Genomic DNA, 27,920 nt, shown 5'->3' on the forward strand with positions numbered 1-27,920 from the left:
TCCCACTTGCAGTGCAGCAGTAAAGAGTGACTGAAGTTTATTAAAGCACATGTCACCTGACTGGGGATACTTGGGAAACTGGCAATATGTCTAGCCCCATGTCAGATTTCAAAATTAAATATAAAAAAAATCAGTTTGCTCTTTTGCGTTTTTAAAATATTTTTTTCCCATGACAGTGTCCCTTTAACATAGGATATCGACAAAGGAGCGGTCAACCCCGCTGGGGCTTTATTGAATAGTGTGTGGTTTAGGGAAGGCCTTTTGCGGGAGCCCTATAATGTATACATCGTTTTCATTGTTCCTAAAAATGTCTACACTGGTAAAAAGCTATTACTCTGTTTATTCCCTACTTTAAATGCTCCTTTGAATGTTGTTTCCCCCCCCCCCCCATAGGTATTCTTTCTTCCTTTAAGTAATACCATCTTGAGCTGCTTTAAAGATGACTCCATCTTTGCCTGGGAAAGTGATACACTCGCTTGCAAATACCAGTTACCTATTCCAGAGGACGAAACAAAGTTACACTATAAAGCTTTTGCAATAACCAGGTAAATAAATCACAGTATAAACCAAAAAAATGTTTTCTCTATATTCATGTTATAAAAATATATTTATTGTATCATATTAAGATACATATCAATTACCCCCACATGGAGCCTTATTGATACTGTATGTATTTTAATATGATGCAATAAATATATTTTTATAACGGCATGAAAATAGAGAAACATTTTTTTGTATTCTAATGTATTACCTCTGTTCGGTCACTAGAGGTTTCTGACGTGCCTAATTCTGTATCTTACATTTCATATAAATTCTGTAGCCAACAAACAAACTTTTTTGATTATGAAATAAATAACAGTGCCACAATATATTAGCACAAACTATGTCTTTGTTGCCCCCTCCTAAAAACAACCTAGGTTCATTTTATTAGGAATCCATTGCTGATTTTGTTAAAGGAGAAGGAAAGCTACAGAGGCATTTTATTGCCAATAGATTAGCTGCAATAGTGCAAGCTAGAATGCTATATTTATTCTGTAGAATGTTTTACCATACCTGAGTAAAAAGCTCTTGAAACTATCTGTTGCAGTATTAATGTGGTGTGACATCACTTCCTGCCTGAGTCTCTCCCTGCTCTGGGCTCAGATTACAGTAGAGAAGGGAGGGGTGGGGAGAGAGGAGCAAACTGAGCATGCTCTTGCCCAGGGCAATGAGGTTTAAGCTGAAGGCAGGAAGTCTGATACAGAAGCCCATGTGTACACAATAGAAGGAAAGAAATGCAGTATTTCTTTTGACAGGGGACTCAGAGCAACATTACTTTGGGGGTTTACTGGTATATTTCGATGGGCCTTTCTGATAAGGCTTACTTAGTTTTAACCTTTCCTTCTCCTTTAAGAAGTGTCATTGTCAACACACACTTACTATACTTGTCTCACTTGTAATTATTGTAAATATGCATGTAAGAACAAGAAGCACTTCTTTCTATGACAAATAAACAAATCTGTTGTACATTTAGAGATGGGAGGATGTTGGCAGCAGGAGGGAAGTCAAAAAACCTTCATCTTTGGTGCCTGGACTCCAAGCAGCTGTTCAGGATAATACAGATGCCGGCCAAAGTGCGAAGTGTTCAGCAGCTGGAATTTCTGCCTGATAATTTTGATGGTGGATCCAGCCAGGTCAGTTTGTCACTGGTGTTCCTGATATTCATGGAAAGTGTTACAATCACTTTTTTGTGTCACAGACTTTTTTATTTTAATATCACAAGCTGCTTATAGGGATTCTGTCATGATTTTTATGGTGTAGTTTTTATTTCTAAATTACACTGTTTACACTCTAATTCACTCTACCATATAAAATGTAATTCCTGAACCAATAAGTGTATTTTTTTTTAGTTGTAATATTGGTGTGTAGGTGCATCTCAGGTCATTTTGCCTGGTCATGTGCTTTCAGAATAAGCCAACACTTTAGGATGGAACTGCTTTCTGGCAGGCTGTTATTTCTCCTTCTCAATTTAACTAAAGGAGTCGCAGCGAGACCTGGATTTTTACTTAAATTTTTCTTAAATCTACCAGGGAGCCATTATCTTGTGTTAGGGCAGAGATACACATTCGGATTTGGGGAGATTAGCTGCCAGCAATTGCTGCGCTTTGTTTTCCGAAGTCGCCCGAAGTTGCCTCACGAGGAAGCGATCAGAGTGCTACACCTCCGGCGATTTAGATGCTAGCCGGCGGGAGGCAGTTCGGGGAGATTAGTCGCCCCGAAGAAGAGAAGATTTATCGCCGGGCAACTAAATCTCCCCGAATCTGAGTGTGTATGTGCCTTTAGGGAGCTGCTATCTGGTTACCTTCCCATTATTCTGTTATTAGGCTGCTTGGGGGGGGGGGGGTGAAGGAGGGGGGCAATATCACTCAAATTTGCAGTACAGCAGTAAAGAGTGACTGAAGTTTATCAGAGCACATGTCACATGACTGGGGGCTCTGGGATAACTGACAATATGTCTAGCCCCATTTTAGATTTTAAAATTTAAAAAAATCAGTTTGCTCTTTTAAAAAAATGGATTTCAGTGCAGAAGTGCACTATTACCTGATGCATGTTGAAAAAACATGTTTTCCCATGACAGTATCCCTTTCATTATATACTTAATTGTGTGTTAAAAACTATGTTATTCGTTGGCGCTAAAGCTTTTGTAAGAAGTAAAACTCCTTGCATGCATCTGCTTGTTTTGCTGGGAGGAGGATGCGCAGAGTCTTAAAACAACTGCTGCATGAAAGTTTCTCTACTTCTGATTTATTTCTTTAAATCTTCTTTTACATAGATTCTAGGCGTACTTAGCCAAGATGGAATCATGAGGTTTATCAACATTCAGACGTGCAAACTTGTCTTTGATATCGGTAACCCTGATAACAGAGTAGTGACCTCCTCTGTAAGCCCAAATGGGAGATACATCACAAGTGTTATGGAAAACGGCAGTTTGAACATCTACAGCGTACAAGCCCTAAGCAAAGAACTCAACAAGGTGAGATTAACAAAAAGCTGTTGTAATGCAATGGTTTCCAACTAAGTATTGTTTGTAGTTGCTGGGAGTTTTCCAACGGGGATTCATGGGAGGCAAATTGTCTCGACTTGTTTTGCAACAGCTGATGTTTATTTTCTATTTATTTTCGTCTTTAAGCCACCTCCACCACTTGTAAAAATGGTTGACTTGTCCAAAGATAAAGATTCTACTGGGAACAAGTCAGGAGTGAGTAGAGCAAGCCAGGAAAAGGTCAGAGTATCCTCAGGCAGAACATGTAGGCCATGGAAGACAAAAGATCCAATCGTAAGAACCAAGTATCTGAGACCGGAAGATACTACTGCAAGTGAAGACAAAGAGGTAGGTGTCCTTGCATGTTCTGCACTTTCTTCCTGTTGGATGGGAAATGTCACTTCTGATGCAGGAATGTGACCTGATCTACAGAATGCCTGGGGTTTTCCGGATAACTGATCTTTCCGTAATTTGGTTCTTCATACCTTAAGTCTACTAGAAAATCATGTAAACATTAAATAAACCCAATAGGCTGGTTTTGCTTCCAATAAGGATTAATTATATCTTATTTGGGATCAAGTACAAGCTACTGTTTTATTATTACAGAGAAAAAGGAAATCATTTTTAAAACTTTGAAAAAAATAGAGTCTCTGGGATACGGCCATTCCATAATTCGGAGCTTGCTGGATAACGGATCCCATTCCTGTAAATCATAACAGACTGTGCCATGTATTTGTGTGTTTCTCTACTAATAATACAGTGCCTTGTAATGCAAATTAACCAACACAGCATAAAACCATGTTGATTTAATAGCAAAACTAAGCATTTCTTTTTCTTTTTTTTTTTTTATTGATTAGATAAAATAATCTCAAACGGCATGTTCCAAGCATTCTGAATAATAAATGACTGCGGCTGCTGTAGTTTCCTATTTATTTTTGCTGCGCGTGCATTTTTATATGTAATAATATCTAGTCAGGCAGGTTTTTTTTATGTTTCATTTGCGTTATAATAATAACCATATTTTCATGTATATGGAGTATTTCATTTATTGCAACTGCATTGTATGTTTGCTGCAGAATGCACTACCAGCTGGACTGAATAAACCGCGCCTACAAGCTATGTTGAAAGGATTCGGGGAATACCCTGCAAAATACAGGTAACTTGCTGGTAGTTATTACTAGCATTTGTATTTTCCTAGTATAGTGAGCGCCATGACCAGTGACTGGAGGCCTGTAGATAGTATTGTTGTATGTATTTTAGAATAGTAACTCTGTTGTAGTTTCATATTACCTGATGGTATTATATTTACGGATGCACTGAATCAACTATTTTGGATTCCGCCGAATCCTTTACGAGAAATTCTGCCGAATACCAAACCAAATCCTAATTTGCATATGCAATATAGGGATGGAAAGGGGAAAACATTTTTTACTTCCTTGTTTTGTGACAAAAAGTTATGCGATTTCCCTCCCAGCCCCTTATTTGCATATGCAAATTAGCATTCAGTTCAGCCAGGCATAAGGATTCAGCCAAATCCAAATCCTGCTGAAAAAGGCGGAATCCCAAACAGAATCCTGGGTTCGGTGCATCGTTAATTATATTCTTACTTTTTTTTCTCTTTTGCCCTCAGAATGTTTATTTGGCGTTCTTTACTCCAACTGCCAGAGAACCATGCTGCTTTCAGCAGTTTACTCGACAAAGGCACTCATTCTCAATACAAGCTTCTTCATCAGGAGTACCCCATCAAAAGCAGGAAGCTCTTAAGGGTCCTTCAGAGGTAGGTGTCCATTTGCAGCTGGATGCCAGTCAAATATTGCTGCGAGGGCTTCAACTCCCACTCCTCTGTTTGTGGTACCTCCACCTCTGACTCCTTTTTATCCTGTGTAGCGACTTTATATTCTGTCAGTGGGTATTTGGATTTTTTGTAGGATTTTTCCAGTGGTGTTCATTGTGATTTTATATCTCTGCTTTACAAACCAAATCTGCTGATAGAAACCTTGCAATTAAAATGAACTCGACTCTGCATATAAATTTTACTTTTCTTTGCGCACGTCAAATGCTTAATTCGAAAACTTGTTTGACAAATAACGATTTCTGGTGTTTGCTTGTGAAATCACAGGCAGGGCTGTGGAGTTGACACATATAGCCTTCAATTCTGACTCCTCAGTTTATGGTTGCTCCAACTCCTCTGTTTTTAAAGGAACAGGATCACCAAAAACTGAAAGGGTATTAAAGTAATTACAATATAATGTACTGTTGCTTGGCACTGGTAAAAGCTGTGTGTTTTCTTCTGAAAGACTACTATAGTATAGAGCCATGGGGGCAGCCATTCAAGCTGGAAAAAAGGAGAAAAAGCACAGGTTATATATCTGATAACCAATAAAACACCATTGTATTGAACAGAGCTTATCTGTTATGTGCTATATAACCTGTGCATTTTCTCCTTTTTTCCAGCTGTGAATGGCTGCCCCCATGGCTACACAGCAGCTTGTTTATATAAACTATAGTAGTACTTATCTGTTGTCTACTGTGTATCCTGTGCTTGAATGGCTGCCCCCATGGCTACACAACAGCTTGTTTCTATAAACTATAGTAGTACTTATCTGTTATCTACTGCGTATTCTGTGCTTGAATGGCTGCCCCCGTGGCTACACAGAAGTTTGTTTCTATAAACTATAGTAGTGTTTCTGAAGCAAACACATTAGTTTTACCAGTGCATGCTAACAGTATATTATATGTCAATTATTTCAAAACGCTTTAATTTTTTGGTGTTACTGTTCCTAATGTATTTTCCATGTTGATAGAAAGAAGTTAAGTACGCAGCATACAAGGCATTTTATCACTGCCAAAGCTCAAATATATAAACCACATCATTTGGTAATTCTAAACCAAAATCAAAGTTAAACTACATAAACCAAAAACAATTGGAAAGCCTAAAACAACTTGTATATAAATTGAACCTGGCATGAAGCTGTTGAATAGTCGTTAAATACAATCCAAAATAAACTAAAGTATTGTTCTTAGAAACAGAAATGCTTCTGCCATATTCGCCTTCATAGAAGCACTTAAATCTAATTTGATTATTTTTAGTATTTGTATTTAAAGTTATTAGGAGTCGGTACATATTTGGCGACTCCGAATCCAGATACTCAAAATTGCTCCCGACAACGAACTCCACAACTCTGGAATACTCCTAACGCATGACGTTAAACCTGTGTATATGATTAAGTTACAGTTGAAAGGTCTGGTCTCTGGTAAATGACAGGGGTTGGCAGAGTTCAGTTTTCCTGTGGTTTAATTTAAAAGATCGACCTAAAAGTAGAGCAAATAAGGTAGAAGCAAAGAAATAAGGGCAGTGAAGCATTTGCAAAATAAAGTATCTGTTGGTGTAAATCATTTCATTTGCTGCTTTCATTTCCTTTTAACCCAGGACGCTATCAGCTCTGGCTCACTGGTCTGCAATATTTGGAGAAACAAAATACCTGCCTCTGCTTGCTTTTCCCTTTGTCAAGTTGTTTCAGAACAATCAACTCATTTGCTTTGAAGTTGTTGCAACCGTGATCAGTAAGTATAGTCTAATATGGCTTCAGTCTGTGTCCCAGTAGATTTAATAAGCCCTCCTCTGTGCTGCCTGTGCTCGTGGCCTTAAAGGAACAGTAACAACAGTGTTTTAAAATAATGAAAATATAATGTTTTGTTGCCCCATACTGGTAAAACTGGTGTTTTTGCTTTATAAACACTACTGTTGTTTATATAAACAAGCTGCTGTGTAGCAATGGAGGCAGCCATTCAAGGCACAGGATACATAGCAGATGCACTCTGCAGAATACCATTGTATTCTATTACCAAGCTTATATTATCTGCAAAGTAGCATGTGCCCTTTTCTCTTTTTTTCAGCTTGAATGGCTGCTCCCGTGGCTACAACAGCTTGTTTATATAAACTATAATAGTACTTATTTGTTATCTACTGTGTATCCTGTGCTTGAATGGCTGCTCCCGTGGCTACAGCAGCTTGTTTATATAAACTATAATAGTACTTATCTGTTATCTACTGTGTATCCTGTGCTTGAATGGCTGCCCCCATGGCTACAGAGCAGCTTGTTTATATAAACTATAGTAGTACTTATCTGTTATCTACTGTGTATCCTGTGCTTGAATGGCTGCCCATTGGCTACACAGCAGCTTGTTTATATAAACTATAGTAGTACTTATCTGTTATCTACTGTGTATCCTGTGCTTGAATGGCTGCCCCCATGGCTACACAGTAGCTTGTTTATATAAACTATAGTAGTACTTATCTGTTATCTACTGTGTATCCTGTGCTTGAATGGCTGCCCCCATTACTACACAGCACCTTGTTTTTATAAACTATAGTAGTGTATCTGAAGCAAACACACCAGTTTTATCAGTGCAGGGCAACAGTTCATTATATCTGAATTGCTTTAAATCACATTTTTTGATGTTACTATTCCTTTTATAAATACTGAGGTATCCATTATACAGAGTTGGGGAGCAAAATGTCGGACTGAAATATTCCATTTTCTGTGGGGATCAAGAGGGGAAGACAATATTAAGAGCTAAGCAAAATATGCAATATTATTGGGTTTCGATTGATCTCCTTTTTCTTTATCCTGTCTCCTGGGATTATCCCTAAATGTAGGCAAAGAAGGATGTAGTTTTCCCATTGGCATTTGGTATCTTGATTGCTTTTGTTTTCTTTTTACAGCTAATTGGTGCCAGCATTGGTTTGAATATTTTCCAAATCCCCCAATTAACATACTTGGCATGGTTGAGAATCTCCTGGCGCATCACGACAAGGAACTGCTGCAGCATTTCATAAATCATGGTGTGAATTCCCAGGTAACATTGATGCCTTCCATGTTGAATCTGTCAATAATCATAGGACTCCTTTTAGTACCTCCATTACGTAACCATGTTGCTTGGGCACCAATATCCTACACATGCCATGAATTCAAATGGGATCATGAATTAGAATTTATATGAGCATTAAACAAAGGTGGAATGTACCATTTCAGGGCACAAATAAGCAGAAGTCCATTAAGTGCATTATCTGTGTATTCATTTTCCCCGTTTGTAGCTAAAAAAATAAATAACAATTTCATGTTTTTTATGATGTATGGGCAAGGGAACACTAGTTCTTGCACCAGATACCCCTAATCCTCCAGTTCAGTATTAAAGAAAACACAAACCCCTAAAACAAATTTGTGTAACATTGCTCTGAGCTCTCGTCTAAGCAGTGGTTCAGCATATATTATATTATTTTCTAAATTTAAGATATTCTCAATTTTTACATGGGTATTACAATGCGATTGACACAACAGCGCCACCTGTAGTTCTGCTGACTGAGCTGCAGTTGGGAGAGAATTTCATAAAAGAGGGAACTCTTCTGATGTTGCTCTGCTTAGGAAAGACCAGAGAAAAATCAGATAAATCCAGAAAAAGAAATCCAGTAGCACTCTGTAGTTGATGCAAAATCGGGCCCCAATGGACCCTTTATCAAGGCTTGATAAATAGTCCCGAAACGTTGCCCTTGTTTGTTTGTATATGGGCTAAATAAATCACTAAGGATTTTGTATCAACTACTGGATTTCTTTTTCTCGATGTATCCGTTTAACCAAAAAGCTGGAAAAAAATACAGTTTAGCACCTGAAACCTACACCGGTATTATTAATGAGGGTAGAGCATTCCTAATTACTACTATAGAGAAAAATCAGATGACTTTTCTCTGGTGTTTCCTAAGCAGAGCAACATCAATAGAGTTCACTTTTCACCTTCTGGCCCTTTAAAATGAATTGGATTCAGTACTGAGTGTTTTCTGTTTCTCTTCAGGTTTATGCGTGGCCCATTCTGGAAACCCTTTTCTCTGAGGTTCTTACAAGAGAAGAATGGCTGAGGCTATTTGATAATGTGTTTTCCAACCATCCATCATTCCTTTTGATGGCAGTTGTATCTTATATCATCTCCTCCCGGTCACCCCTGCTGCACTGTAACCAAAAGGATGACTTTGAGGTAAATATTATAATGAATCTTTCAAACCATCTGTTCCTTTCTGATTTTTTTGTTTCAGTAACAAGTTAGATTTGCAGATTCTGATGCCCAGAGTTTATCATTATTCATATTCATTCTATAACATCTACAGATCTATAATCATTTAATCTTTTCTCATCAATACGATAATTTATCTAGTACTTCTTTCATCACCGGAACAATCTGGACATCAGCAATATGATCCGAGAAGCCTATCATCTCATGGACACATCTCCTGCAGAGATCCATCCCCAGCGCTTGCTGAGTGACTTTGAACCTCTAACCAGAGGACAATATCCCATATTCAACAAATACCCCAAATTCATTGTGGATTATCAGGGTCAGGAACGAGAGAGAATCAGACAGGAGGAAATGGAATACCTGCGTGAAAGGTAAATACCCCCCCCCCCAAAGAAATTCTGTCCATTCCTTTATTCTAGGAGCATCATTTAAAATTAGGGATGCACCAAATCTACTATTTTGCATTCGGCCGAATACCAATCCGAATTCTAATTTGCATATGTAAATTGGGGGCGAGAAGGGGAAAACATCTTTTACTTCCTTGTTTTGTGACAAAAAGTCATGCAATTTCCATCCCTGCCCATAATTTGCATATGCAAATTAGGATTTGGTTCGGCCTGGCAGATCCTGGATTCGGTGCATCCCTATTTAAAATTACTGGTCAGTGGAACTATTTGTTATTAATACTCCTAAAAGGGATAAGCAATATAGCCATTTTTGTGTTGTAATCGCATTACCTTGCAGCGCAATCTCTTCTCCCACGCAACCGCTCATTTCAGCAGCCCTGAAAACCTTCACGGCCAGCAGCTGTCTCTTCTGCTTGGTCCGCCCACCTCTTCTGCTAGTCCCGCCTACCAGTAAAAACAGAGTACCAATACTCGTTTTTTTATTGGTAGGTGGGCTGGACTAGCAGGAGAGGTTTTCAGGGCTGCTGAAATGAGCGGTTGTGTGGGGGAAGAGATTGCGCTGCAAAGTAGCGTGTTTACAACACAAAAACGGGTAATGAAAAATAATGCTTTGCAATTGGAAATATGTTTATCTTCATTCCCCAAAGGCTTAGGGGGATTATAGTTTTCGACCATAGATCCCCTTTAAGGGAATTGTAACACCAAATATGTAGTGTTTTATATGCATTTAAATAGAACATGCTGTTAGTCTGCTGTCAGGGATTGAATGCTTCAGGTAGGAATTACGTACCAAGGAAGAAGCAGTTGGCAACAAACACAGTTCAAGGTATCCAAGGGATTAAGAGAATAACGAAGTTCAGTCCAGGCAAAAGGTTAGTTCAGGCAGCAAGGGTTCAATACACAACATAACAGGCCACGGTCAGGATCAGAATCAGCATAATTAGCGAGATAGCCCACCCAGGAAGACACAAGGTAGACCCTATTATAGGCAATGTCTGTAGGCCTTAGGAGTCGTTTTAAAGGCCAATTTTTGTGACAAAACCTGTGTGTGATGATGTCGCGCACTGACGTTGCGAGTTGACGCTGCACTTTTTGACTCATCGGCTTCAGGATGTCACGGTGTCCCGCATGGCTCCCCTGGGCGCCGCCATCTTGCCTTCAAAGCCGAAGAAGTAAGCTGGCGAGCGCTCCTTACACCTACACTTGTAAAGAATGTGTTTACTTCCAAAACACTGCTTTACTTTAAATAACTACTGTCCTGTGTAACCATGGATGTAGCTAGACTACAGTGGGAGTCATTTACAACCACAAGTGGTGGTTGCGGGCTGCTAAATCAGACAGTTGCATGAAAAAAATCACATTCATTCAGGTATTTGGATCAAAAAGCAACTCCATACACTTCCTCTAAGGCAGGGCAGTAGATCGGGATCTACCAGTAGATATTTAGCTGGTGATCAGTAGATCTCAAGACACTTGTCAACATACAGTTTGTCTGAATCACCCTCCTGTGTTATGCTTTTCATTCAGATATTTTTTATGTTAAGGTTACATAAGGAAATAGATGTTTAAATTACGGATGCACCAAATCCAGGATTCGGATTCGGCCGAATCCTTCTGCCTGGCCAAACGGAGCGAAATTGTGTGACCCTTTGTCACAAAACAAGGAAGTAAAAAATTTTTCCCCTTCCCACCCCTAAATTTCATATGCAAATTAGGATTTGGGTTCGGTATTTGGCCGAATCGTTCGTAAAGGATTCGGGGGTTCGGCCGAATCCAAAATAGTGGATTCGGTGCATCCCTAGTTTAAATATAACAATAAAATCAATATTTATATCACAATAAATTAATATTTAAGTAATATTTTTAGCAGAAAATATTTTGCAGCAGATTTGCAGTGAAATACAAGCAGAGCACATATTTTACCTAAAGGGTATACAGTATCCTCTCTTATATGGCCAAACATGAATCGTTTCACCTAATAGATTTTCCAGGTTACTAAAGAGATTCATTCGTTCAACCCTTGGCTATATAAGTGATTCTCACATCTTAAAGGCACCTGATGAAACCATCTGTCAGTCTGTGGAACAGTTATGAGCAGATTTATCAAAGGTCGAATTTCAAATTCATGAGAATTTTTTTTTTTTTTACTGTAATAAATTCGAATATACTCACAATTTGAATGGGAGGTTATAATTTGATCGAATTTTAAACTATTGAATAGGAACGATCTGAAAATGTGTGTGAATCTTGTTTTTTTTTTTCTCTGAAAAAAAAAAAACCTCAAATATCAGGAAGGCTATTAACCTCTTCAAATGGGTCTCTGGACCTCTGCCATTGACTTCTACATGACCTCGGCAGGTTTTAGGTGGCGAATAGTCTAATTCGAATTGTTCCCAGGGTCAAGGTTTGGTAAATCTCGAATTCAAATTTGTATTAATCCCAATTTGAAATTTGTGAGTTTTGACCAAAAATACAATTCGAAAATTTGAATTTACTATTCGACCCTTAATAAATCTGGCCCCTTAAAGTACATGGTCACCATGTGACTACATTGCTCAGTGATACTTTGGACAGTGTGATCTATTTTGTTTATAAAACGAATCCCTTTAATCAATCCGATTTGGTATAAAACTCCTACGTCTGGCCAAATCTGTCTGTATATAGGAAGCTATATTAGTTGTTTGTTACCATCTACATGGTTGCCGGGCCACATTTTGATGAATAGGTTTTTTTAGGTTTTTTTTTTACAGTGTGACCTAAATATTTATACATAAAACACACTCACTCTCTGTTCTATGCTCCAAATCCAGGATTCTGTTCAGGATTCGGCCTTTTTCAGCAGGATTCGGATTTGCCCGAATCCTTGTGCCTGGCCAAACCGAATCCTAATTTACATATGTAAATTAGGGGTCTGAACCAAATTCATGACTTTTTCAAAACAAGGAAGTAAAGAAAATTACTAATACTCACACTAAGCTAACTGGCTTCTAATTCCTACAGGCAATTGACTCAAGAAGTGGAAGCTGAAGCAGTGAAGCGTCGATTGGAGGATGCGGCCTGGTACCAGCAGCAAGAACTTCTCAAAGGGGCAGAGGAACAGAGGCGGAAGCTTCTTATGGACGAGGAGCAAAAGCTTTTGCATCAGAGGCAAAGGTAAAGCTTTGTATTTTATATGTCAAGCTTACAGTGCCTTGCAAAAGTCTTCACCCCCCCCCCCTTGGATTTTTTCATGTTTTGTTGCCTCACAACCTGGAATTGAAATGAATTGTTTGAGAATTTGCACCATTTCATTTTTTTTTATTTTTATTGTGACGCAAACAACAAACAGGACAAAATATCAGAAATGTTCAGCGTGCAGAATTGTTCAGCCCCCCTAAAGTCAATACTTTGTAAACCCATCTTTTGCAGCAATTACAGCTGCAAGTGGTTTTGGATAAGTCTCTATGAGCTTGCCACATCTTGCCACTGGGATTGTTGCCCATTCCTCAAGGCAAAACTGCTCCTTCATGTTGGATGCTTTTCACTTGTGAACAGGAATCTTCAAGTCTGAGCACAGATTCTCAATTGGATTGAAGCCTGGACTTTGACTAGGCCATTCCAACATTTTAATGTTTCACCACTGTAGTGTTGCAGTTTAGCAGCATGCTTCGGTCATTGTCCTGCTGGAAGGTGAACCTCCATCCCAGTCTCAAACCACAGGCAGACTGACACAGGTTTTACTCAAGAATATCCCTGTATTTAGCACCATCCATCTTTCCCTCGACTCAAACCAGTTTCCCAGTCCCTGCTGCTGAAAAACATCCCCACAGCCTGATGCTGCCACCACTATGTTTCACTGTGATCATGGTGTTCTTGGGGTGATGGGATGAGTTGGGTATGCGCCAGACATAGCATTTTCCTTGGTGACCGAAAAGTTCAATTTTAGTTTCATCTGACCAGAGCACCTTCCTCCATACATTTGGGGAGTCACCCACATGCCTTTTGGCAAACTCAAAACGTGCCTTCTTATTTTTAACTTTAAGTAATGGCTTTTTCTGGCCACTCTTCCATAAAGCCCAGCTCTATGGAGTGTACGGCTTATTGTGCTCCTATGGACAGATACTCCAGTCTCTGCTGTGGAACTCTGCAACTCCTTCAGGGTTCCCTTTGGTCTCTGTGCTGCCTCTCTGATTAATGCCCTTCTTGCCCAGTCTGTTAGTTTTGGCAGGTTTGTTGTGGAACCATTGTTGTGGTACAATGTCAGAAAACGTGTGATCATGTGACACTTAGAGTGCACACAGGTGGACTTCATTTCACTAATTGTGTGACTTTTGAAGGTAATTGGTTGCAACAGGATTTCTTAGGGGCTTCACGGAAAAAAAGGGGGTGAATACATATGCACATGGCAATTTTCAGTTGTTTTTTTTTTTTTAAATTGTTTTTTATATATATTTTTCTTATTTCACTTCACCAACTTAGACTATTTTGTGCAGATCCATCACATAAAATGAGATTAAGAAACATTTAAATTACAGGTTGGAATGTAACAAAATAGGTAAAAAGCCAAGGGGGTGAATACTTTTGCAAGGCAGTGTACATTGGTTCCTTATACCAGGGATCCCCAACCCTTTGAAGCCGTGAGCAACAATCGGAAGTAAAAGGAGTTGGGGAGCAACACAAGCATGAAAAATGTTGGGGTACCAACTAAGTGCTGTGATTGGCCATTTGGTAGCCCCTATGTGGATTGTCAACATACATTGAGGCTCTGTTTGGCAGTACATCTGGTTTTTATACAACCAAAACTTGCCTCCAAGCCTGGAATTCAAAAATAAGCTCCTGCTTTGAGGCCACTGGGAGCAACATCCAAAGGGTTGGTGAGCAACATGTTACTCATGAGCCACTGGTTGGGGATCACTGCCTTATACAATCATTTAAAGGAGAGATCTGCCTTAAAGTAGAACAAAATGAAAACTTGCATATTGTCCCCTTCTAAATCATGTTTGTTTTTTGTTTTAGAAAACTAATTTGTAAAGTTGCAGGTCATACTTTAGTATGGTGTAGGTGTTCCTATTATAGGATAGTCCTCAACTGAACTTAATTTTTAAAAAAAATGAATGTATTTTACTATACGCACATAGTAACTTCTATACCTGAAACTAAAATACAAGCCCTACTTATCTCCAGCTGGTCTTGATAAAATGTGCACAAATACAGGGGCATATTTATCAAAATTTTAGAGATATGAGAATTTTTTTTACTCTAATAAACTCAAATCTACACCAATGGGAGCTTATTTATAAAAAAAAAAACTTGATCGTTAACATTCGACCTGAAAACTCGCATCTAATTCGAATCGAGTTTTTAACCTCTTCAAATGAGTCAATGGACCTCTATCATTGACTTCTACGTGAGTTCAGCAGGTTTTAGGTGCAATCTAGAGAATTCGAGTTGTTTCTAGGGTAGGGGATGATAAATCTCAGATTCAAATTCGAGTTGGTGGTTTTAAACTCGAAATTGTGAGTTTTGCCAAAAAAAAACTACTCAAAAATTCAAATTTTCCGTTCGAACCATAGTAAATCTGCCCCATAGTGTTCCTGTTTTCTGCTAAATTTGCTCTGCTTTATAGATTTTACTTCTCCTTCTCTGTCCCCTTTTGAAGGCTGGCAACTGTAAAACGGGAACTCAGACTGAAAGAACTTCAGCTCCTGGATGCAGCGAGAAGGCGGTTTCTGAGGTACCAACAGGACCAGCGTAAAATGGAGCTCAGAAGACTGGATGATGAAATAGAACGAAAGGTCGGCCTTTTTGCTGCTGAATTCACTTGTACACATAGATATTCATTTGTGTCTTTTTCACTTCCTCTTGATCTGCTGGGTTCAACTATGTGAATCAGTAGTGCACCGCTCCCCAGCCAACATTGCTATGGAATGTCTATCCTGAGCATGGAATTGTGCAGTAAATTTACATATAACATCATTTTATAAACAATATAATGCTCTTACATTTAGAGGCATTTATTAAGGGTTGAATTTAAAATTGTTTTTTTTTTTTTCTCCAAACTCCCATAAATTCGACTAGTCTAATTTTTACAATTTGGACGAAAACTCGAATTCTCGAATTAAAATTTGACAGTTTTGACCATAAAAAAAAATGAGAGATAAATCTGCCCCTTATTGTAGCTTCTGGGGAGTAATTATAGTTTATTAGATTACAGGGAAATGTGTTTTTCATGTGTGCCCAAAGTGTTCTTTTTGTGTACCAAGGTAATAGACTTGTTGGCTGTTGAGCACCAAATTGCTGCCAGATGTTACCAAGACCCCAAGGTGCCCAACAGGGTCCCTCCAAGCCTTAGGCTGAAGACACACAAAGCTACTAGTAACAGCTACTTGTCACTGCTACAAAACACAAACAAATACCCTGCCATCAGGGCCACCATCAGGGGGGCACAGGGGGTACAAGTGTGCTCGCCTGAAGAGGGGCCAGCAGTGCGGAATTTTTCAAAAGAGCCGGGCCCCCCTTCACAGCGCCGTAGCCATGCCGCCCTTCCGAAGTCCCGAACAGCTGAAATGTGGAAGTGCCAAAAAGCGAAACAGTGAAAGTCCCAAAGCGGCGAATAAACCCAAAGTCATGAAAACAGCTGAAATTGAAGTCCTGATGCAGCTAAAAGACCCAAAGTCATGAAAACAGCTGAATTTAAAGTCCTGAAGCAGCAAAAAGACCAGAAGTCAAGAAAGGAGGCGAAGTTGAAGTCCTGAAGCCACCAATGTTTTTTTTTAAAAAATATATATTGTATATAGGGGGGCCCGCCCCTGACCATCAATAGCTTTTTATAACTTGTGTGTGGGGGGAGGTTACCTTTTTTAGCGCTGATGTCTGTGTGGTCTTTTAACTGTGGTGTGGGCGGGATCTGGGGTGGGGCTTGGGGGCCAGGTGTACGGGGTCCCATGATTTCTAATGGCGGCCCATGGGAGAGGTCCAGTGACCATTTTGAAGCCTTCCTGACATTCGAGTTTTTTTCGGCACAAAAATGCGATTCCAAGTTTAGTCGAATTCAATTCAAATTCTATTCGTATTTTCGGTTTGGTAAATTCGACCTTTGAAAAATGTGCCTCCTAGATTGTAATGTTTTGATTTAAAGCTGTCACACTGGTTTAGGCATATTGGAGATTTCTTAGCAATGATGGGCACTTGAGAGCTGCTCATAACATATTTCTGGCCTTTTACTAGCCGTGGGCATAAAAATACAGTGACTTACATGTTAACAACTCTTAGGTTTTGCACAGCTTGCAGGAAATCCACAATATTAGAAAGTGTTTAGATAAGGACATGACATGTCTAATTGATGACAACAAAGCTTTTACTGTTAATTATTAAGAAAAATAATTATTGCACGCAATAATACGCATGATACTGACTTTTGTGGTCCAATAGGTGAGTTTGAGAGAACAGGAAACTGCCACCATAGTGAAAGACGTGGAAATCCGGCAGATGGAGCTTGAAGCACAACGGAGGTTTTTTGAACAGGTAATGAATGAGCATTTAATCAGGATGCTACTTCTGTGTTCATTGGGTTCTGGGCTGTAACCAGAGTGTTTGGTTGCACAGTGGTTGTATCTGCAAAGCATTTGTATGTTCAAGGGATGCACCAAATATCAGCCGAACCCCCGAATTCTTTGCAAAAGATTCGGCCGAATTCCGAATCCTGAATTGCATATGCGAATTAGGGATGGGAAGGGGAAAACATTTTTTACTTCCTTGTTTTATGACAAAAAGTCATACAATTTCCCTCCCACCCCTAATTTGCATATGCTAATTAGGATTTGGTTCGGCCGGGCAGAAGGATTTGGCCGAATCCTGCTGAAAAAGGCCGAATCCCGGATTCGGTGCAACCCTAGTATGTTCATCCATGTCTGTGTGAGATTCCTCTGCATACTGAGTTCCCACGCATGCTTCTTAAAGGAGAACTAAAGCTTAACTCAAGAAGAAGGTAGAAATGTTGTACATGATGTTTTGTGCTTCTGTACCAGCCCAAGGCAACCAAAGCCCTTTAGCAGTAAAGATCTGTGTCTCCAAAGATGCCCCAGTAGCTCCCCATCTTCTTTTCTGCTGATTCACTGCACATGCTCTGTGCTGCTGTCACTTACTGAGCTTAGGGACCCACTCACAATATACAGTACACATAGAATAGAAATGTCACAATATAAGGCTGATTAGTAATTAATACACATAATTACTACATGGCAGCACAGAAACCAGTGCAATTAGCATCAGAATTTAATAATCAGCAAACCTGTAGCATCAGCTTATATTACAGGGGAAGCTCATTTTCTGCTGGATAATTAGTGACGAGCCCTAAGCTTAGCTTCTCAACAGCCAATCAGAGCCCACTGAGCATGTGATTGTCACAGACACTTTCCAAGATGGTGACCCCCTGTGACAAATTTGAAGTCCTGGATCATTGCTGCTATTGACAAGCTCAAACTTTAGCCATCAATAAGTTATATAAAATATGCCATTTTTAACCATATTCATTTTTAGGGTTTAGTTCTCCTATAAAAACACATGAAGATTAATTGACTATTTATGCATTTAACCCTGCTATACTGTGTAGAGACTTGTGTTTCGCTAGAGCAGGTACTGGTGTGAGTGAATATGAAAGTGTTAAGTAATGTGCATACTCTGCATACATAATGGATAATCATTTATATTTGATTTAGCAACTTGCTAAAGAGCAAGAAGCTGTGACCCAGGACATGAAAGGAGAGCTGGATGCCAACCGGAGAAGGGCCGACCTGGAAGAACAAATGTTTTGGAGGCTCATGGAAACGGAGGAAGACCTAAAAGATCAGAAGGTGAAACACATGTCTGATGTACAGTCTAGTGTAGAGCTGGATATACAATTTGAAATATGTTCATCCTGCTTGGGATGGGCCAAATCTGTCTGTGCACAAATGATTGGATCAAACTGTGAACCTTTTTGGCGAGTGCCACATCAACGTGCTGATGCAGTTCTTACCCGACTTCATTTTCAAACCTGTCAGATATCAATCAGGCAGTCGGGAGGCTTCCATACACAGGGCCAGTAAGTAGTGAAATCAGGCTGGAGATGTCGGCAATCTATAATGGCCCATGTTTGGCCATTTTAACAATCTCTAGCCTGTGGCTCTGCAGCTTTCATATTCACCTAGTAATCCTGCAACGTGGGATTTGTGGTTCAGCAGTAAGTCGCAACAATCCAAGTTGTATAAGAAAAAATTTGTTGGACTCTGCATTGTGTTATAAAATCGGGAGCCTTAAATGGCATAAAGGAGTTCACTGGAGCCTGACCAGAACTGCAGCCTTGCGTGTGAACTTGGCTTCGCAGTGTGAGATACTCTGATTTTTATAGTAAATACAGTGGAACCTCAATTTTACACCCCTTTAAGTTTTCCCTTATTTTACATTGTTGTTTTGTGGTCCCACCTATATATTATGTATAATACATTTCCCTGATTTAAAAATTTCCTGGATTTTACACCATTTTTTTTTCTGGTCCCCTGAAAAACGTAAAATATGGGTTTTACTGTAGTGGCTGATGTTCAGCTTTCACTCGTCTTATTTCTCTTACAAGAGCTTGGGAAATCCATTGGTAAAGCATCCACCACTGGGGAACTAAATGGTTAGATTCAAAGGGAGTGCTCTTCATCTGTAGCTCTAATCCAGGGGTGTCCAAAAGGTAGATCGGGATCTACCAGTAGACCTTTAGTTGGTGATCAGTAGATCTCAAGACAAACAGCTTGTCTAAATTCTTTTCATTCAGATATTTATTCTGTTAAGTTTACATAAGAAATAGTTTTTTTTTTTTTTTTTTAATATAAATACAGTAGAACCCCAATTTTATGTTTTTCAGGGGACCAGAAAAAATGGTGTAAAATTAGGGAAATGTATTATACATAATATATAGGTGGGACCACAAAACAACAATTTAAAATGAGGGAAAACTTAAAATCAGGGGATGTAAAATTGAGGTTTCACTGTATAGTCATATAAATTCTCTATCCTATCAATATCAAAATCAATATCCTATTTAAAGGAGAAGGAAAGGCTAAAACTAATAAGCCTTATCTGAAAGGCCTATATAAATACACCAGTAAACCCTCAAAGTAATGCTGCTCTGAGTCCTCTGTCAAAAGAAACACCACATTTCTTTCCTTCTATTGTGTACTCATGGGCTTCTTTATGAGACTTCCTGTTGTCATTTTAAACCTCCAGGGCTAGGGCTTGAGCATGCTCAGTTTGCTCCTCTCACCCTCCCTACTGTAATCTGAGCCCAGAGTCATGAGTGAGCAGGGAGAGACTCGGGCAGGAAGTGATGTCACACAAGCTAATATGGCAGCTGCTATCCTAAACAAACAGAGAGTTACTCGAGCTCTTTACTCAGTTATGGTAAGACATTCTGCAGAATAAATATAGTGTTATAGCTTGCACTATTGTGGCTAATCTGTTGGCAATAAACTGCCTTGGTAATTTTCCTTCTGCTTTAAGTAATATTTTCTATGGAACAGACAGGGATATTATTGATGTAGATCATAATGGGACATCATCACTAAAAGTAGACCCTGCATTAGTAAAGTATGGGCACTCCTGTTCTAATCCCCACTCTAGAATATACAGGAGACATGGTTTAAGCCTAAAACGACTACAGATTTATGGTATGTTTTGTGTAATGGCACATGTCTGTTACGTTTCACTCACCCAGGTCATGATGTACAGCATCTAATAGTGAAACAGTAGTTCGTAATAGTAATTTACTAGTAATAGTAAAGCAACTGGACACCTGTTGTTCTCTCTGTGTCTGCCATCCAGCAGAAGAATAGCCGCATTTAAAATGCTCCTCTGTGTCCATCATTCCTCCTAATGTTCTTATGTTCTTCAGTAACGAGTGCCCTGACTAATTGCATGCTGAGCTGTGATAGGACAATCTCCTTTGTGTGTTTTTGAGATGAGGTTTGCTTCTAACTGCTCCACAAATTGCAGCCAAGGTGCTTGGCATTTAAAGGAACCGTAACATCAAAAAATGAAAGTGTTTTAAAGTAATATAAATATAATGCAGTGTTGCCCTGCACTGGTAAAACTGATGTGTTTGCTTCAGTAACACTACTATAGTTTATATAAACAAGCTGCTGTGTAGCAATGGGGGCAGCCATTCAAATGAGAAAAGGCTCAGGTTACACAGCAGATAAGCTATGTAAAATATAATGGTGTTATCGGTTATCCACTATTTTTAACCTGTGCCATATAGACTTTTTTCAATTTCCGCCATTGCTACACAGCAGCTTGTTTATATAAACTATAGTTGTGTTTCTGAAGCAAACAAATCAATTTTACCAGTGCAGGGCAACACTACATTATATTTTCGTTACTTTAAAACACATTTTTTGGTGCTACTTTTGGTGTTTAGAGCATTAGGTAGAGTGACGGATGGAGAGGACCTTTTTACCCACCACTGGAGGGCAGCATAAGCCAGAATTCCCCATATTCTGCTAGCCTTAAACATCAATGAATTTTGTTACAGCATTGCTACCTGCTGGTCATTTTCTGACCAGTCTGACCACCAAGTAGTCAAGGAAGTTGTCAGGAAAAAGAAAGAGGCTGCTCTGATGTTTTTTTTGGTTAGGAAAGATTTGAGAAAGGTTTCTATTTTTTTCCTAACCAGAAGAACATTAGAGCAGCCTTTTTCTTTCTCCTGACAACTTCCTTGACTACTTGGTGATCAGACTGGTCAGAAAATGACCAGCAGGTGTCGTTGTTGTAACAAAATTCATTCATATTAACAGTAAATGTATCCTTTTAATATCTTGGAATTTAAAAAATGAATAGTGAATGTACTGTACATTGTAAATGTGCTTAGAATAGCCCCCTCATCAGTTTTACATTCACTTATGTTTAAGGTTTACTTATCCTTTAAGAGCATTAGGTACAGTGACAGATGGAGTGGGCCTTCTAGCCACCACTGGAGGGCAGCATCAGCCAGAATTCCCCATATGCCACTAGCCTTGGACAAGTACAGACTACACACAGACATACATTACACTGGCAGGATTTTATAATGCCACTTTTAAAATATTCGAATTAATAAAGCACAGAGAGAGATAAATTATTTTTCTTTCCTGAAGCTGCTTGAAGAGAGCCTCGCAAAAGCTGAGCGTCTGTGCGTGGAAACTGATTGGAAAATACAAAGCCTTCAGAAACAGAAATGTGACGACCGGGAGCGAGGAAAACGATATGAAGAAATATCTAAGCTGACTGAAGATGTCCAGGAGAAAGAGCGAGAGCTGTTCAATGTTCTGAAAGACATGGAAACGAGAAAGGTGCGTAACTGCTACAGGAGGGTTGTTTCTTTACATTACATTTACATTACACTTGAGTTATGCAGTAGGCAAGGGCACTTACGTTTCTTGGGCCACACCTTATATTCAGGTAGCAGCACAACAAGTTCAAAAAGGATTCTCTTTATATGTTAAATAGGGGATGTAAAGTCAAAAATAATACTGCATATATATCTTCTACACCCTTAAAGAGCCATCTTTGCAATATACTTTATTAACATATTCAGTGCCATTTTTATAAAATAATCAATCTTCTGTCGACTTTCATCTCCCTCTCAAAGTTGCACACTGAAATCCTTTTAGGGTGGTGGCACATGCTACGATTCGGGGGAGAATGGTCCCCAGCGACAAATTTCCTATTTTTCGGGTGACTAATCTCCCCAAATGCCTTCCCACTGGCAAGAATTCGAATCGCTGGCGGGATGGCATACGTAGCACTTAGTTTTTTCCGAAGTTGCCTCACAAGGAAACTTTGGGCGACTTCGGAAAACCGAAGCGATTCGTATGCCGTACAGCCGGTGATTCACATTCTTGCCGGTGGGAAGGCATTTGGGGAAGATTTGTCCCCCGAAGATAAGGAGGTTTGTTGCTGGGGACCAATCTCCCCCGAATCGTAGCATGTGCCACCGCCCTAAAAGGATTTCAGTGTGCTACTTTGAGAGGGAGAGGGGATGAAAGTCGGCATAAGATTGCTTATTTTATAAAAATGGCACTGAATATCTAAATAAAGTATATTGCAAAGACGGTTCTTTTAAGGTGGGGAAGAGGTATTTGCTATATTACTTTTTGAATTTACATCCCCTTTAAGCAGTGTAACTCCACATGTTACATAGCAGATAAGCTCCATAGAACATAATGGTGTTATCCACTATTTAACCTGTGCTATATAGTCTTTTTTTCAATTTCCACCATTGCTACACAGCAGCTTGTTTATATGAACTATAGTAGTGTTTCTGAAGCAAACACAAATCAGTGCAGGGCAACACTACATTATATTTTTATTACTTTAAAACACTTTCATTTTTTGGTGTTACTGTTCCTTTAACCATCCATGAAACCAGACAATGTGATCTCTTCTTTTTCCAGCACTTACAGGAGAAGGAATGGGAACCATATGATCCCTGCGGCAGCTATATTAATATATATATTAATTTAGAGTTTTGGTACCTAGAGTCTAAACTTGTGCGCCATGAAATTGTGCTCCACCATTTGTGTTCTCTGTTCCACAATGGTGATGCCATGTATAAATAAAAATTTTCTCTTGTTTCTGTAGTGGGCAGAGGTCTCCCAGAAAATGACTGAACTGGAAAGAGAGAAGCTTGCAGGCTCAGCCCAGCAAGCCCAAAGGCAGCAGTTTCTACAAGAGAAATTAAGGCAGGAAGCTAGACACATTGATATCTCGGGAGAGGATGGAAATGAATATTTTGGTGAGTCATTTATAACCTGGATTTTACCCCATCTTTTTCTGGTCCCCTCAAAAATGTAAAATGGTGGTTCTACTGTAGTTTATTTCTAGTGGAAAAGGGTTAGGGCTGTGTGTGACAGATATTCCAGTTAAAGGAGCACATACACAGGCAGATATTGTCTGCCAATCAAGTCTGACTTAATTGAGTTAGCAGACCATCAGCCTGAGTATGGCATCAGATATACCTTTGAATAACCTTAAAAATAAGTCAATGTAGAAATTGATGACGGGGCTATTCTAATAACTTTTGCTATTTACATTCATTATTTTTTTTTTTTAATTCCAAGATATTAAATGATTCATGTACTGTTAATATGAATGAATTTTGTTACAGCTCCACCTTCTGGTCATTTTCTGACCAGTCTGACCACCAAGTAGTCAAGAAAGTTGTCCAAGTAGAAAGAAAGAGGCTGCTCTGATGTAAAGCAAAATGATTGAACACAAATTTCTGTTTAATAGTGTAAATTCATTTCCACCCTTTTGATTTTTTTTTTTTTGTAAGATTTCTGTTTGAGCATTTTGTTGCCTTTTTTTCTCTTATACAGAGAGGCTTCGTGATTTAAACCGCAGTTCCATGCAGAAAGATTTCAGTAGCAGCGACGAGCAGCATGTGCCTGAGAACGTTTGTTTAAACGATGTTTCTGCAAGTGACTCCTCCACTCACTGTAAGAATTACTTGCGTTATCCATAGGGATCTCTCAAAAAAGAAGCATACACAAAAGGTTCTCTCTTATCTACTGATCTGCTTATCCCTTAGGGTAGGCATTTCCAAAGTCAGGCCCGGGGGCCAATTGCGGCCTGTTTTCAAATTTACATCGACCCTCAGCCTCCGTCATGAAATTAATTATAATGTGGCCAGCCAGCATAGTGCGACCAGGAATCACGTAGCCGCACCAGTAATATTTGGGCAAATTTATATATAAATTATCTGCATGATATATCTGTGGGAACCTGTGGCCTTTAACTTGTAAATAAAAAATACAAGGGGGTTGTGGGAGCACTCCAAGGCTAAGTAAAAATGTGTTTAAATACAATGGAAGTGCTACTGATCTGGCTAATTAATCAATTCACATTCCCTGGTCCCATCTCATAAGTAATTCAGTATATATACAAGTGCATGTGTCTACAAAAAAAGGGGTTTTTAGTTACAAAATTATGATCCTAAAGTTGACAAGCCACCATACGACGTCAAGGTAAAACCCCACATGGTGGTCCCTTACCTCCGGTCATAGTATAAAAAGCCTGGCACCTCCCTGCATAGTAGCATTTCTTAGGATAAGTGTCTCCTGACCTGGCCATTGGTTTCACTCAAAGGGCTAAAGGTGGCCATAGACGTAACAATTACAATCTTTCTTGGAAAAGATCTTTCCAAGAAATATCTTTCTTTCCAATACACGCGTGTAGAGCTGAATCGTCCGATATACATATCGAAACAATGGAATTCTACCTGTATGTGACGATTCAGCACTAACAATGGCCGATGTTTGGGTGCCTTCAAAGGCACCTGATCAAACCAGCCCGATAGATGAGCCGACCGATATCCAAGTCCTCCCCTGCCACTAGCTTTTGTGGCTTTTAAGGGCAGAGACACACGCTCAGATTCGGGGAGATTAGTCACCCAGCGATAGATCTCTTCTTCTTTGGGGCGACTAATCTCCCCAAACTGCCTCCCGCCAGCTAGAATATAAATCAGCGGGATGGCAATCGCTGCGTTTCGTTTTCCAAAATCACCCAAAGTTGCCTCATGACGAAACTGCAGACGACTTTGGAAAACGAATCGCTCCAAGGGCCATCCTGCCGGCGGGAGGCAGTTCTGGGAGATTAGTTGCCCCAAAGAAGAGGCAATTTATCGCCAGGCGACTAATCTCCCCGAATCTGAGCGCGTGTCTCTGCCCTGAGAGAGAGAGAGAGAGACTGCCCAAACCAGGATATGTGTATTGATTAATTTGCCAAATCCCACAACCCTCCTCTTTTGCCTTTAACTTGACAACTCATTTCTAAACCCATAGAAAGCACAGATCTTATCCCAAACACATTCATTTGCATATTAATTTCAGTGAATTCCTATGTTTCTGTGCTGAATATACCCCCCCCCCCTCCTGTGTTGCCATACTAACTGGCCGTCCCTTTCTGCGTGCAGTTTCTTTAGACAGAGGAAGAGGAGAGCTGGAGAGGGGAGAGCGAGCGCTGATATCAGAAGTAAGAGAACTCCGACAGAAACTTGCTTCCCAAGCGCACAAGAAATACCCACATTTGCACTTCTCCCAAACGAGCTGGAGCTAAACTAGCGAGCAGCGTAGTTCGTCTACATAAAGAGCTTTTTTTTATATCACACATTGATTTTATTTAAGTGTTTTTATTTTAGTAGGGTTTGGTAAATATTGTGTGGAAGTATATTAAATAAATATGTATATAATGTTAACGTACATTAAATATGTGCCTGTATTTCTGTGTTTATAATATATGCCACTACATCAAATACATTGGGAATTGAAACACGTGATGAAGGTTTGGATGTGTTTAGTACAAGGGAATACATATGCTGACATTATTGTGGGTTTATATCAGGCTTTGAGCAAACTAATGTCATTGCTTCTGCTGCAGTTATGTCTATATAGATCCATTTCCTACTTCCAAAGGCATTAAAAGGCTTGTTCACCTTTAAATTCAATTTTATTGTATGTAGAGATTGATATTCTGAGACAATTTGCCATTGGTTTTTATTATTTGTGGTTTTTGAGTTATTTCGCTTTTTATTCAGCAGCTCTCCGGTTTGCAATTGCAGGAATCTGGTTGCTAGTGCCCTAATGACCCTAGCAACCATGCATTCATTTGAATAAGAGTCTGGAATGTGAATAGGGGAGGACTGAATACAAGGATAAGTAATAAAAAGAAAATAGCAATAACTACATTTATAGCTTTACAGAGCATTTGTTTCTTACGTGGGGGGAGGGGTCAGAGTCCGATGAGGAAGGCAAATAATTTAAAATCTATAAAGAATAAATAATGCTGACCTATAGAAGAGATGCGTAGAATTGCCCAATTTACAGCATACTAAGGGGCAGATTTATTAAGATTCGAATTGGAAATATGAATTTTCGAGTTTGGAATAATCCAAATTCGAATTAGATATTTATATTACCTGGACCCTGGGAACAATTTCGAATTCAACTATTCGCCACCTAAGGGTAAGGTCACACTGGGAGTTTTGGGGAGATTAACTCGCCCGGCAACTAATCTCCTCTTCTTTGGGGCGACTAATCTCCCCCAACTGCTTCCACCTGCTAGAATGAAAAACCGCCTGCGGAATGGCACTTGCGGTGCTTCGTTTCCCGATTCGCCCAAAGTTGCCTCACGAGGAAACTTCGGGTGACTTCAGAAAACTAATCGCCGCAAGTGCCATGCCGCAGTCGTTTTTTCATTCTAGCAGGCGGAAGACAGTCGGAAGCAGTTCGGGAAGATTAGTCGCCGGGCAACTAAATCTCCCCTAAAACCTGCCGAGTTCATGTAGAAGTCAATGGCAAAGGTCCAGTGACCCATTTGAAGATGTTCGTTCGTAGCCTTCCTGACATTTGAGGGGTTTTTTTTCGGAGAAACAACTTGATTCAAGTTTAGTCGAATTCGATTCGAGCTTTCCAGACGATAATATTCGTTCAAGTTTTAGATATACAAGTTTTTTCTTTAAATAAAATACTATTCGAATTTCGAGGTCATTCGAATTTAAAAAAAACTCTAACATTCGACCTTTGATAAATCTGCCCCTAAAAGTTAAACTTTAAGGAAAACCACCCCGTTGAGTGAATGAGGGATATTATGGGGAGGCAGCATGAGAAATGAAAGCTTATTCAGGGGTGAAACTGCAAGCTGAGCCACTATCACCTTTCTAGAAACCCTGGTAAACAAAACAAAAGGGAAAACAATTATTCATTCAATTCTTACCAGCAATCCGAAGATACGAAGAGAAAATTAAAAAAAAATTGTTTTTGTTGTCCTTTTTCAGTTTTTATATTTTACAGGTCCAGCCTGCACTGCTTACTCTCTACCACCAGAGGGAGACCATAGTACAGACTGGATGTCCCTTTCATTGGGATGTAAAACAGACAATTCTATACAAAAGCCCAACATCCTCCACATAATGGGCCAATGCAGCTTGTGTTCAGGGTGTTGATGATGTCACACAAAGAAGTGAGCGGAACTCTTGAACACAGTGGGGAAATAAAAAAAAAACCATTGGGAGGCAAATCTGGCTCTGGAGTTTCCAGTAGGTTAGTCCTTCTCGCAAAATACAAATGTTGATTCCCTCTGACTAAATACTAAGGTTTCTCGAAGCTGTTCTACCTTGGCAACGGAGCCCTCCTAAAAAATGAATGATGCACTTAATTAATCCAAGATGCAAGAGCCAAAATCCTATCTACATAGGTTGCAACCTGCACCACTGATATCTTCAGGGCAGAGACACGCTCAGATTCTCTGAGCTCTTCTTCTTCAGGGCGACTAATCTCCCCGAACTGCCTACCGCCGGCTACAATGTAAATCACCGGTGGGATGGCAATCGGTGCGCTTCATTTTCAGAAGTTGCCTCAAGAGGAAACTGCGGGCGACTTTGGAAA

General features: G+C 39.6%; 1 protein-coding gene across 2 annotated transcripts in view; it reads left to right on the top strand.

The window, feature by feature from the left end:
- The window catches only part of tbc1d31.L (TBC1 domain family member 31 L homeolog), a 34,031-nt gene extending 8,055 nt beyond the window's left edge, over nt 1–25,976 (top strand). The window contains 18 exon segments of one of the 2 annotated variants that reach the window (NM_001093396.1): nt 394–545; nt 1,514–1,673; nt 2,813–3,013; nt 3,170–3,370; nt 4,099–4,178; nt 4,653–4,799; nt 6,453–6,586; nt 7,749–7,882; nt 8,873–9,052; nt 9,230–9,462; nt 12,499–12,651; nt 15,137–15,272; nt 16,909–17,001; nt 18,195–18,329; nt 21,633–21,827; nt 23,119–23,272; nt 23,856–23,975; nt 25,451–25,976. In NM_001093396.1, the coding sequence (NP_001086865.1) occupies nt 394–545; nt 1,514–1,673; nt 2,813–3,013; nt 3,170–3,370; nt 4,099–4,178; nt 4,653–4,799; nt 6,453–6,586; nt 7,749–7,882; nt 8,873–9,052; nt 9,230–9,462; nt 12,499–12,651; nt 15,137–15,272; nt 16,909–17,001; nt 18,195–18,329; nt 21,633–21,827; nt 23,119–23,272; nt 23,856–23,975; nt 25,451–25,593 (2,751 nt within the window). In that variant the 3' untranslated portion in view covers nt 25,594–25,976. 2 annotated transcript variants of the gene reach the window in all.
- The last annotated feature ends 1,944 nt before the right edge of the window (nt 25,977–27,920 follow it).

This window comes from Xenopus laevis, chromosome 6L (assembly GCF_017654675.1).
Source record: "Xenopus laevis strain J_2021 chromosome 6L, Xenopus_laevis_v10.1, whole genome shotgun sequence".
In the NCBI taxonomy this organism is placed as follows: Eukaryota; Metazoa; Chordata; class Amphibia; order Anura; family Pipidae; genus Xenopus; species Xenopus laevis.